Raw genomic sequence first — 14,346 nt, 5'->3', positions numbered from 1 at the left:
AGGGCCACTGAGTTCAGTTGGTTTTCAAGCAATTTTACACTTGGGTTCAAAATGAGAGAAAAAGAAGGTTCAATAACAGATTGATGTTTTTGATTGGCAGGGCACGCGAGGTGCGGGACGGGTCTGTGATTAGGGAGCTATGAGAACAGGAGTATTTCCGGGATGGATGCTGATCTAGGTTGACGTTCATTTGGGCCTGGGCTTGACTAATGGATCTATCTCCATGTAAGAGTTCAGGGGGCTTTTCATTGGATGAATATGTGACAGAAGATGGATTTGCCATTCCCTCCTGTCTAAAAGGTAGGGGCATCAGGTCTCTTTTACAGAAGTAGAACGTAAGGAAGTAGAGGAGAGAAGAGAAATGAAGCGTAGGCAACGCTAAATGAAGCTAGGAACCCCAGGTTAAAAAACAGACATTTCTGGAAAATATTCCGTGCAGACAAAGTCAACTGTGTGGTCACTATTCTCAAATTGTTCTCAGATTAAATGCATTTCATTGTGTGCTAAAGATCTCAAGGGAAAAAAGTCCATTAGCTTTAGTGTTATTGCTTAAAAACAATGTGATGAATGAGTGTAAAATCCACGTCTTCTGTGTTGTTCTCATTAAGGGATGTCGTCTCACACCCTCCACCCTGGATAGACAGCCTCATTATTTCTTTAAAGAATCAGGTCTCATCTACTGCAACCTCTTCTTCATCCAAGGGCTTTATGTCCCACTGTTTACTGCTCCCTCTTCCTCCTCCAGTCATCCTGTGTGGTTTTCATTATTTCAGAGGCTTTCACCCTCTCCTCCTCCCCCTCCCAAAAAGTCGCATGGTCCTCCTCCCTGTCCTGTTCTGCCTGGACTGGGACCCCTGTCTGATTATTATGCCATTAAGCCTCTCCTCCTCTGAAAGAGCGCTCGGGTCCCTCTCCAATCTAAAGAAGTCCTAGGTTTTTTTTCTCCCTCCTTTCCGTGAAATTACCCAGCGTGCGACGCGTGCCTGAGTTTCTAATTGGCCCTGCTCTCCCTGGAGACAGCCCCCTCCCTTCCTCCTAATGAAAAGCCTCGGCCTTAATTACACTTTCCAAACGCTGATTGTTATTGACAAAACTCCTGTGGCTCGGACAAACGACGGCAGATTAGCTCCATTACAGGCAGCCCTCCAAGAGGAGAAAGCGAGGGATTTCAAATCGACAATGCAAAGTGAGGGAGGAAAAAAAAGAGACCTTTCAATTTTTCTTTTCATGTACCTCTCTCTTAATCGTTTGGGCCATTGCTCCACTTAAGACGTCTCTTTCTTCCCAGATTGATATTTTCTGTTCTATTGTGTGTCGCCATCAATGTTTTGTAGCGAGGGGACAAAAGCACATTTATGTTACTTGAGAGAAAATGTTCATCTTATGTCAATAGACAGGATAGCTGATGGCAGCATGGGTAAACAGCAGGATTTGGCCTAATACTTCTGTTTGCCTGCAAAGGTACATAGACTGTTTAAAGCTGATAGGATTTGGGATGTCCAAAATCAACACCTAGGCCTACTAGACAGCCTGCACTCCATAACCTGGGAGCAATAATGGCATTTTAAGGGGGGTCATTTTTCAAGAAGCTAAGGACCTAAATTGAGATGTACAGACCATTATTTCTACAGAACATATTTGAGGCATGTACAATGACAAAAGTTCAAAAAATAGAATAAATACATTTGCCTCCTTTGCAAGATAAATACAGTGCACTCAGTGACAATTGTGTTGTTGTTTTGGCTCTGTACTCCAGCACTTTGGATTTGAAATAATACAATGACTATGAGGTTAAAGTGCACACTGTCAGCTTTCATTTGAGGGCATTTTCATTCATATCGGGTGAGCTGTTTAGAAATTACAGCACTTTTTGTACATAGTCCCCCCATTTTAGGGGACCAAAGGTATCGGGACAAATTCACTTATATATGTATTAAAGTAGTACAAAGTTAAGTATTTGGTTCCATATTCATAGCACGCAATGACTTCATCAAGCTTGAGATTCTACACATTTCTTGGATGCATTTGCTGTGTTGGTTGTGTTTCAGATTATTTGGTGGCCAATAGAAATGAATGGTAAATAATGTATTGGGTCATTTTGGAGTCACCTTTATTGTAAAAAAGAATATAATATGTTTCTAAACACTTCTACATTAATGTGGATGCTACCAAGATTAAGGATAATCCTGAATTAATCGTGAATAATGATGAGTGAGAAAGTTAGAGGGATAAATATCATATCCCCCAAAATGACCCCTTATTTATTCTTATTTTTTGCACTCACTCTCTTGCACAGGCACTGGACTCTAACCACACACTCACAGATACTACACTGACACTCCAACACACACACATACAAAACACACACATACACACAGTACCATTCACATTATTCAGACACTCTCTATTTATTATCTATGCATAGTCACTTTACCCCTACCTACATGTACATATTACCTCAATTACCTCAACTACCCCGTACCCCTGCACATTGACTCAGTACCGGTACCCCTTGTATATAGCCTTGTTATTGTTTTAGTTACTATTTTCCCTTTAGTTTATTTAGCACATTTTTCATACTCACTTTTTTGGCATTGTTGGTTAAGGGCTCGTAAGTAAGCATTTCACGGTAAGGTCTACACCTGTTGTATTAGGCGCATGTGACACAACATTTGATTTGATTGGAAAATGCTAACCTCCCATTATTGTATTGGTGAGAGGTTAGCATGATATTTGTGTGTCTGTAACTTTCTCACTCGTCATTATTCACGATTCATTCAGGACTAGAAGAAGTGGCGCCGGAGAAGATGGCTGCCGTTTTACAGCCCTCTAACCAATTGTACTATTATGTGTGTTTTTTTGCGTTATTTGTAATTTATTCTGCACATAATGTTTCCCCGGAGCGCCAAGTCTAGGTCCAAAAGGCTTCTTAACAGCTTCTACCCCCAAGCCATAAGACTCCTGAACAGCTAATCATGGCTACCCAGACTATTTGCACTGCCCCCCCACCCCCCTCTTTTATGCTGCTGCTACTCTGTTTATTATTTATGCATAGTCACTTTAACTCTACCCACATGTACATATTACCTAAATTAAGTCGACTAGCCGGTGCCCCCGCACATTGACTCTGCACCGGTACCCCCCTGTATATACCCTCCCTACTGTTATTTTATTTTACTGCTTCTCTTTAGTTATTTGCTTTTATTTTTTTTACTTAACACTTGTAAGTAAGCCTTTCACTGTAATGTCTACACCTGTTGTATTCGGCGCATGTGGCAAATACAATTTGATTTGATTTGATTTGACTATCCGTAATCATTGTAGCATCCACATTAATGTAGAAGTGTTTAGAAACATATTTACAATAAAAGTGACTCCAAAATGATACAATACATTATTTACTATTCATTTCTAAATGGGCACAAAATAATACAGCCTCATTGTTTTTATTGTGTTACTATTTCCTTTTTATTTAGCAAATATTTGTCTTCCTTTTTTAGCTCTGCATTGTTCACTCTAGTCTTCACCTGTTGTATTCGGCACTTGTGACCAATGCAATTGTATTTCATTTTAATCTGAAAAACAACCAAAACAAACCATATAGCTTCATGTAATCATTGTGTGCTAGGAATATGGGACCAACTACTACACTTTTGAGTACTTTAACACACATATACAGTAAGTGAATTTGTCCCAATACTTTTGGTCCCCTAAAATGGGGGGACTATGTACAAAAAGTGCTGTAATTTCTAAACGGTTCACCCAATATGGATGAAAATACCCTCAAATTAAAGCTGACAGTCTTTAACCTCATAGTCATTATATCACTTCAAATCCAAAGTGCTGGAGTACAGAGCTAAAAATGTCACTGTCCCAATCCTTTTGGAGCTCACTGTATGTTTCCCTTCCTGCATGACATTACTATAGCTAAATATTTCAATATTTCATTTGCCTCCTGTAGTTTTCATTTTAATTTCTCCAATTCTTAAGCAGACTGTCTGAGCTTAGGCAGGGGCAGCTGTGCATGTTGAGCAGTGATTTTCCCTGGCTCAATAATATCTCCCTCCATACCGTAGGTCCCACTGATTAATGTAGGACAGAGCACACAGAGAGACACACAGTGGGGGGCCTGTCATTGTCTCTCTAATGGGAACCTGTGATACAGCATGCCATGCAGATCTGCACTCGCACCCTATTCCACACACACACACACACACACACACACACACACACACACACACACACACACACACAAACACAAACACACAAACACACACAGGACAGGAATAATCAAGCACCTGCTTTGGACCCCACCCCCACAGTCTTCTAGTCAAACAGCACAACCACTCCCACCAAACCTGCCCCCTGATGATGATGTCACGACCACTGCCCCTACCTACCCAGCAGATGATGTCATCGCGAGCGACGGGCTAGTGGCCTGTCCTGTGTGTGGCTGTCCATTGTGTATGTAGCCCCTGTGGACATCTGTTGTCTCATACTGTGCTGCACTGCATGTGATTCCCCTCACTATTAATGAAGGTCCCCTGGGTGTCATAGCAATGTAGGCCATTGATAGCAGCACAAATGGAGGCACCAGCCTTTCAAACATATACCTTTTCCCAGGGAGATAAAGGGAAATTATGTAAATGAACACAGCTACATTATGAGATAGTAGTTTAGGGCAGTAGGTGATTGTGTTCGGAGCACCACAGGGAGATACAGTACATCTTCTAGTGTGTGTTTTATGCTGGAGGAGGAGAGGTAAAACCCTGTATGGAGTGTATTGTTCTGTCTGCAAGTGGGGCAGATCCCTTGTACTGAGTGTGTTTGTGCGTCTGTGGGGGGCGTGAGGGAAATACCTTGTATTGTCCTTTTAAAGAAGGCTTTGCAGGCCTCACAGGAGGCCACGCCGTAGTGATACCCAGAGGCTATATCTCCACAGACCAGGCACAGCCTCTTGGGGATGGAGTTCAACATGTATTCGCACTTAATGGGCGAGTCCTCCATGATGGTGCTAGAGCAGTCGTCATATCGCTTGCGGCAGGCACCGGGGCCCAGCCCGCCGGGCGTGAACATCGGCGGAGAGTCCAGGCCGTTGGAGTGGCTGTTCATGGCGCTGACATAGCCGCCGCTGGCGTCCGAGTTGCCGCTGGGGCTGTGGTGGCTGACCGTGTCGATGACTGAGGAGGGGCTGGACGGCTCCGTCTTGATGTATGACCCACAGCTGGAGGGCAGGTGCCGATCATCAGCAGCCATTCTATTCAGCAGCCTGGAGAAGGGGAGAGAAGGAAAGGAGAGGAGAGGGTCATTTGCACGGTTTGTCAGACTACAGACATGAACAGTTTCAGATCGACTGGCGCTACCCACAAAACAAAATCTATACATATTGTCTAATGATACAATGACAGCTACAGAGAGAAAACACATCTTTGCACAATTTGACTGTGGGAAACCCCCCCCACCCCCCGTGTTTTCCTAACCATCACCATGAACCAGCCAACCAGGTGGGTGGATCCTAAGCGCCTCATTAACCCCACACTCCACCAGCCGTGAGAGACAGAACACACAGGTGCAATAAACACGCTCAGCACTGACCACACTCATTCTGCTTTAACACAGGAACACAGCCACAGCTAACACAGGATGGCTCCATGACTGGGACCCACATTTAAGACTGGGGTAAAGAAAGCCAGAGGACAGAGAACATACCTGGAGTAGGCTCCTTGAGTCAGCAGTCAAGCAAAAAGAAACATGATGGCAAAAGGATATTGACTTTGTTCACTGTCTGGTTAATAACATAATTTTGGAGTACATCTCATCTGATGTTGTGCCTGCCTTGAGTAAAATAAAGTGCAGCCTCTGGCTGTGTTAATACAATGCAGCTTCAAAACCCCAAAACAGCTCGTTGTCCATACGATTTTATTTATGTCTCCTTCCACCACATTTAAAGTGGACTGGGAGAACAGTTGATAAAAAACAACATTGCTCTCTTCTAGCCTGGTCTTTTCCTGGGCAAACAGAGTGAATTGAGGAGATAGAGTGCTATGAGAGAGGGATAACCTCTACGTTTTCTAAAGGTTGTGTGGACACAGTGACGTCAGTGTCGTGGCAGGGTCACACACACACCTCTGCACTAGGCACCACTCACAAGGTGAAAGGTCGTCTGCACTCGCCCACCTTCATGAAATTGAGCCTTGCGTGACTTATGCAAATGCTAACAGCAGGGTTCCTGGTTGAGTGGCAGCTAGACAGTCCAGGTTCTGCCTTAACACATTAGTTCCATTAATATATTGCCAACTAACGGTAATGTTTACATAGTTTACATGTCAGTTTCCCATCAGCAGCGCAGAGAGAGGGTAGACACTCTCTACCAGTACACCTAAAGTCTCTATCAGGATTTATCCATGGCCGGATGTCTCAGAGTGCTACAGAGCCCAGAGAGGGAGAGACAGAGGCCTTTTCCATATCCCCATCGGCCAGCCGGAGAAGGGCCGGGCCAGCGGGGATAGCTGTCTCTCTCTCTGGCTGATTTAATTGTAAGGGTGGGTGACGGTAGGGTTGAAGCCCAGGGGTCAGCAGGTCAACCTTATTTTCTCACCCTGGCTTCCTGGGCCCGTGGAGATGGGGGTCAGTGTGTCAAATTAAATCTCATTCCCGGGTTTTCCCATGTATATTCATCGGAGCTCCAGGTGCCCACCACCTCTGAAAATTCACAAAAAGGTTAAATGCTAAAATAAATATTAAAAAATGCCCCCTGTTAAAACCGCTGACCTTGTGGAATAAGCCCTTTGGCTGAACACTCCTGGAACTTTTTTCAATATAGAACGTACACAATATAAAACCCATAACCACCCTTTTTACTAGGGATCATGGCACTCAATTTATAGTATTTCTCACAGTAACTTTAAAAACAAGTTGGACAATACCTATAAAAAAAACATTGAAAAGGTCAAAGTAAAGCCAAGGAAGTTTCAAGTTTTTTTTCTCTCTTCGTGTTTTAAGGAATATTTAGTATTTCAAACAGATTACTCTATGTACTCTTAAAAAGTGAGAGCAAAATAAGAAAATAACAAGATAATGAAATACAAAGCTCCATCTCCTTGATGCTTTTTAACATACATGTAATGTCTTCGTTTAAATAACTCATGTGGGTTCCATCCACATAAATGAATGAAAGGAGTCTATTCATCTGCTTTATGTTTCAGACAGCTCTGTGCACCTGTGTGATAGGACACCTGCACTCGGCTTATTAAAGGCTCTATATTAAAACGGCAGCACGCCGTTAGATGGCTCTATTTAGCTTTTATTTCACAAATTCAGAGTAAGCTTAACCCCAGTTCAAAGGTCAACTCCAGGGTGACACTTAGCATAATTGCATAAGTGTCTAAACTGTTTCCCCTCCAGCTCTATGTGGTCATTTATAATAAATGTTCTGGCTACAATTCCCTTAACTCATTCCGCAATGACACATTATGCTAGTGCTCTGCGTATGTTTTTAACAAGGCTGGTTATATTGATTAATGACATTGAAAGAATACTAACCATTTGAACCTAGTGTTCATTCTTAAAATATTTCCTTACATTTCTATAAATATTATTCTTCTCAAATGGGACAGGTTCTTTTAAAATCTATAAATACTATTAATAATATGGCAAATAAAATATGAACATAAATAATTTGACAGCAGGAATTGTGTTAATATAAATACAACATATGGACCAGGTGCTAATTAGGATGTATCCCAGACGGGGCATAAAATGAAGAGGTCCACTGAACTGATCAAGACCCAGGTATGTTGTGAAAATCCATAGTTCTGTCTTCCTCTCAAGTACAATAAGTGTCCTTCTCATTCTGCTGCACACTGGAGGCCTGCATGTCAAATATCTCTCCCTCCCTCCCTCCTTTCTTTCTCTTTGTACCAATCAAAATTCATGCTGAGTGGTGGGTTATGGGCCCACAAAAGCACACTGCGCAGTTTGGTTTTAATCAGATTCCACCTGGTCCTCCTAACAGCATTTCAGATCCCTAATATTGTTCCACTGCTGCTGCCGTGACCAGGATTAGCTGCCCTAATGATCTCCGAGCCCAGCTCCTCTATCGCTCTCTGCTCCTCTTCTTCAGGAGGAGAAGGAACTAAGGAGCACTCGTCCTCATGTCTCAGCCCTTCCCTTCTCTGCCTGTGCCTCCAGCTGCATTCTGAACACGGCCTGAACGTTCTGAACACTGTCACAGGAACACGACAGAGCCTGGAGAAACTAATTGGGCCAATTTGTAGGTATTCCTGCTGTGAGCTCTATGCTGACTTCTGTAGCGTGCTAATGTCTGAACTGTACTGAAGTGTTCAACACATACACGGACAGACACTCAGACATTCTGTCTCTCTTACTCACTTTAGCATTCCCTTTTTATATGAGCACATTACACAACTCGAGTGCTTGTATTAAAAGCTCAACTCAAAATCGGACAAAATGTAAAATGTGTACTCAAACGATTCGTCCTGCGACAGACTTTTACAATGGCATGAGGAGATCATTTTAGAATGTACTTTTCACTCTCTGAGCTGTGGGCTGTGGCATGCCAAAAACCTGGTTTGATAGCGTTGGCTAACCTCATCCCAGCCCCCAACCCCTCACCCTAAGCAGATGGGGGATATGGGGGGGGGTGATGGTGATATCAGATGCCCCAGTAGGGGCAGATCTGCCTGGAGGCCCTTGGGCGATGTCCCTGATAAGCTACTGGCCCCAGAGTCAGTGCAGGAGGAGGAACTCAATTAGCTCCTGACAGACCGTCTCAGCCTCGCTCAGCCTCCCGCCAACACCAGAGCCCACTGGCAGCTGCCATGGTGACCTCTCCTCCAGTGGCCACCGCCACCTCTTACTGCTCAGCTGACCGCACGGCTGCATGGAGGACGACTCATTTAGGGAGATGGGAGGGAGGCCTGACTGACTGAAACCAGAACCACAGGCTGACTGGCTACAATCATTGGAATACAGACGTGTCTCTAAACATCATCTATAGGATGGGACGTTTCTGAAGGGTTTCTGTATTCACATGGGGCCATGTAAATGAAATGGGATAGGGGGGTCAGAGCTTGGGGGGAGGGGGGTGTATGGGGAACCACGTGAAATATGGAGAATGCCTTTCTATATAACTGGGTCCAGGTTAATGACCCTCGGAGGAATGGGGACAAAAGACGCCTGGGACAATTTTGAGTGTGTGTGTGTGTGTGTGTGTGTGTGTGTGTGAAAGTGGGGAGGGGGAGATGCATCTGAGTAACTGTAAAAGGAGGCAGTGGTTAGTATACTGGCTAGAGGCACTCCTTGCACCCCATAGGGACACATTTAATCTGGGAGAAACTCCACATTTGGGATTTTCTCATTCATTAGTCATGCTCTAAACAGATAGAGGAAGGGCAGGGTGGGTGTAGAGGAGGTGGGAGGGGGGAGGCCTCTTTGTTAACGGACACGTCGCCTGACAGAGATGTATGATGTGCTGTTCTATAGAAGAACACTATAGAGGAATAAGAGAGGAGACAGACAAACAGAAAGCGAAAAAGAGGGTGAGGCACAGCTACAGAGAGAGAGCGAGAGAGAGAGAGAGAGAGAGAGAGAGAGAGAGAGAGAGAGAGAGAGAGAGAGAGAGAGAGAGAGAGAGAGAGAGAGAGAGAGAGGGGAAGGGATGTTTATGCGTGCTTATGGAGAGCGGCACGGGCCCCAGATCAATAGTCCGTAGACCAGGGGATGGGGCTACATGGAGCTGGGTGGTGCAGGGTTACCACTGGGGGGACCATACAGCTCCGTTGCCCGGCCAATTAACTTCTTCAGCCTCCAGCAGAGGATTAAATTTAGCTGCTCCACAGCGATGTCACTGTAGTCTTTATAAAGCCATGAGCTCACTCACTACGACAACATGAGCCCCACGCTCCAACAGGCCAGCCACGAGATAGTGCTGGCTGACCAAGAAGACGCAGATCACATCTATTGATCTCTCCCCCACTTTCCTTCCTGTTGGAAAGATGCTGGCAGGAAAAACAGGACGTCTTATGATACAGGCACTGCTGTTTGTCTGACGTAAACTGTCTGAGTGATACTGGAGAGATCCTATTCTGAAAAGGGCTAAGGATCCTCAGAAAACAAATGGCGGTAGGAAAGATCGGATGAAGATGCCAAAACGCTGTTATGGAGTGGGTTACCAGTTGAAACATTCTTCTACGGCAGTAGAAGAGTTAACACACTAATCTGCATACCCAGCAGAGAACCTCCCTGTAGAGTAGAACAGCTCTGGCTTGGCACACATTAGGATCCTATAGCGCATCATTTCATCTCACTGTAGGAACAAAGTCTAATGGTGCTCGTTCAGAAAAAGAATTAGCGACCATCAAATGTGTCATCAAGAGCATTAATCGTTGGCATTGAATGCCTAATGCCTAATCATAAAGAGTTGTGTAAGACATATCCCACACACATTACCATGTCTAACTGAGCCTTAACAGGCTTTCCATTTCCTGGCTTAAACCTGGCTCCAGCTGTCCCACCACACAACACTGTTCTGGAACCAGCACAGACGCACAACCCTGTCTAACAGGCCAAAGGACAACTATAACCAGCAAGGGAACAATATGTGTAATATCAAACTGGTCCACACATACATTTCTAGAAATATGGCTAATGCACAGAGCATGTGTATAGGGTGTAAAACATGTAAATGTAAATACCGGTAGAGTAAAAGGCATTGCATTGACTCTGCAGTATGTGTGTGTATAGAATACAAACAGAGGGAAATATTATTTTAAAGGGTTAAGGCTATTTAAGGCAGACCAATGTAAATCACAGGTTTAGACACAGTGAGAGTACAGGGGGACAGAGGCAAGGAGCCATGCATGAAATTACTTCATTAATCTTCCTCTGATAGACTGTCTTGTTTAGGGGGGAACTCTACCTGCTTCAAACAAAGAGCCCGTCCTGCCACTACCATAAATTATCCTCTTCGTCAGAGGAAGGGCCAAACACACACACAGACAAATATACGAGGTTAAAATAACCGGGGCAAAATGTGCGGTTTTATCAGTTGTCCAGAACAATTAATTGTGTAAATATTTATACAGGCTCACACATAAACAGCACATATGCACATGGCTGAGATCCAAATATGTTGTTAAATATGTAACACTGAAATAATGTGAAATGATGAAAATACATAGTTTGCTGAAAATCGATATTGTTAAAAAATGTGAAAGTACAAAATACATTTAATATTGTTCATTTCACTAAATGGGTTGTTTGTTTGTGGCATCTTTGAGGCAAACACAAGTACATTTTTGTCTCTCATTTAACGATCAACAATCAACAATGTAATGTATGGAGCCACCAGTTGCTGGTCTTTCTTCCAGGGCTACTGTATGTGGTGGTGTGTTAAAGGGTCCTTTAGACCACTCTAGAGTCCCTCAGGGCCCCTCTCTCAGGTCTCTACCTGGTCTCTCCCTGGTCCCCACCTCTTTACAGGCTCATCTCCCAGACCCTCCTCTCATTCCCCATAAATAGTGCTGATAATAAAAAGGCTGGTGTATTGACTGAGTTATACACTGGCGTCCAACACTACGCCATTCAGGAATAATTCAACTTTGAGGATAATTTCTGAATTAATTTGTCTTCTTTAGGGGCCGATCTAAACATACATTTCAGCAGCCAGCCGCCACCATCTAGTGTCAGAGCATTGGAGGGAGGAAACCTAACAGGCAGGTTACACTACTCAGCTCAACTAAGCCAATGTATTTCACTGTATTTTGTGTGCATTTTTGGGCACTGGGCACTGGGCACTGGGCACTGGGCACTGGATACACAGATATAAAAATATAAGAGGGCAAACACACACACATACTGTATACACCAACAGAAACACACACACACATACTGTATACACCAACAGAAACACACACACACATACTGTATACACCAACAGAAACACACACACACATACTGTATACACAAACAGAAACACACACACACATACTGTATACACCAACAGAAACACACACACACATACTGTATACACCAACAGAAACACACACACACACACACACACATACTGTATACACCACCAGAAACACACACACACACATACTGTATACACCAACAGAAACACACACACACATACTGTATACACCAACAGAAACACACACACACATACTGTATACACCAACAGAAACATATACACATACTGTATACACCAACAGAAACACACACACACATACTGTATACACCAACAGAAACACACACACACACATACTGTATACACCAACAGAAACACACACACACATACTGTATACACCAACAGAAACACACACACACATACTGTATACACAAACAGAAACACACACACACATACTGTATACACCAACAGAAACACACACACACATACTGTATACACCAACAGAAACACACACACACACACACACATACTGTATACACCAACAGAAACACACACACACACATACTGTATACACCAACAGAAACACACACACACATACTGTATACACTAACAGAAACACACACACACATACTGTATACACCAACAGAAACACACACACACATACTGTATACACCAACAGAAACACACACACACATACTGTATACACCAACAGAAACACACACACACACATATGCATGGACGCACAACCACTCAAAATACATTTACAATTGAAAAACGGTCAGATACTGTATTATGCCGTAAGCATATAAAAACACAACATGAAGTATGACTAGCTTACACCTTCCATAGCATATGCAGTAGTCCCTGCCAAGCCATCCATCCTCCCTCTACGTACCCTCTACAGCATCATGTACGTCCATACCCCTGCTATGACATTCCAGAAATGAAAGCAGAGAGGCTTCTCTCAGGCAGAGAGCGTGATGAATAAAGATTTACATTATAATTCACTCTGGTTTACTAAGACACTCACGGGTCAGCACAGCACTGAGAGAGGGACAAAATGCCTGTATAATGGACTTTGATTTACGTAGAGAAAATAGCACCTTGACATTGAATTAAAACAAAGAAATGAAATGGGACGTGGTAACCTTCCTAAAAGACAGAATCCAGAAAAAGATCACAGTGTGAAAGTCACAGGTGAAAAACTAGACACGACCCAGAAATCTGTCATTACCCAATGTTTTAGCACTAATAAAACTCAAAATTGTCAATTTACTGAAAACCAAACAACAATATTCCCATCCATTTTGTAAAGCGACTGCAAAACATATTGACATGGACCCTAGGAAATAAACACATCAATAAATATTCCCAGTCACCACAGTGAAACTAGGCCTGCATACTGAGGCATAGAGTGGCCAGCAGTCAGCCTGCATGCTAGGATGTTAATGGTTGGTGATCGGTCAGTCAGAAGTATTGGCCCCAGGGCAGGCAAACCGAACCAGGAGAATGTGTTCGTGTTCTCTCTCTCTGGGAGAACACAGCAGGGGTCTGACCAGTATGTATGTACGCACACTACAATATCACACCCTTTATGTTAACTCATGAACTTGTAACTTTAGTGTCGATCCTCATCCAAGCTCATTTATGCTCTTGTTCAGACAGACCTACAACATGTCACCAGAACCTCCTACAATGCTCCATGCCATCAGTCTGCCTGGGTGGGAAGGACAGAACAGGGCAGAGTAGAGCAGAGTAGGGCAGAACGATGAGGCAAATGGCTTAGTCTAACAGCTGTTATGGCTGCGATGCCTGGGAGGCCTGGGAGTGCTGGGAGTGCTGGGCTGCAGAGGCCGTGTACAGTCAGTCCGTCCGTACTTGGTTAAGCTGTCAGTAAGAATCAGAGCTGCTATTGTGACGGACGGTTTCAATATTGATTTCATAAATAAACAGAGCTAACCATCGATCCTAATGTTATTTTGCATTTCAATTACTGCTCAGAAACATAACCTTCAAAGGACTGGCCGCTCAATACCAATAACATTCACTGATAAACGCCCGCATTGCCACCCACTCCATGTCACGCTTTTAACCAAGTGTAAATTAGCGGACTTAGCATTTTCCCTCCATTACATTTAAGACAGAGCGTATCGAAAAGCTGCAGAATTATTGTTCAGTCTCACGTCCATTGGGCGGCAAAACAGACGCAAATACAGACAGAGAGAGGAATTAATGAAAACAGACAGATGACAAGATAAGTAACACACCAAACCAAAGAAAGATCTTCAATGATTAAACTATAAATGGTTCATCACAATCTCACCACATATTTCATTGTAATAAACCTGTAGTTACAGCTGTTTGCCACATTGTGTTAGAAAGAAAAACAATTGGTATACCGATGCTCTGAAATCATA

At 43.5% G+C, this 14,346-nt stretch overlaps 1 protein-coding gene across 6 annotated transcripts in view; it reads right to left on the bottom strand.

The window, feature by feature from the left end:
* Window positions 1-14,346, bottom strand: part of LOC121544911 (steroid hormone receptor ERR2) — a 62,463-nt gene that overhangs the window by 31,855 nt on the left and 16,262 nt on the right. For all 6 annotated transcript variants that reach the window (XM_041855155.2, XM_041855157.2, XM_041855156.2 and 3 more), the window contains one exon: window positions 4,860-5,269. In XM_041855155.2, the coding sequence (XP_041711089.1) occupies window positions 4,860-5,256 (397 nt within the window). In that variant the 5' untranslated portion in view covers window positions 5,257-5,269. The remainder of the gene's footprint in view (window positions 1-4,859; window positions 5,270-14,346) is intronic.

Source organism: Coregonus clupeaformis, chromosome 29 (genome assembly GCF_020615455.1).
Source record: "Coregonus clupeaformis isolate EN_2021a chromosome 29, ASM2061545v1, whole genome shotgun sequence".
NCBI lineage: Eukaryota > Metazoa > Chordata > Actinopteri > Salmoniformes > Salmonidae > Coregonus > Coregonus clupeaformis.
Note: the sequence above shows the minus strand (reverse complement) of the source record. Positions and strands in the feature narration are given on the sequence as shown.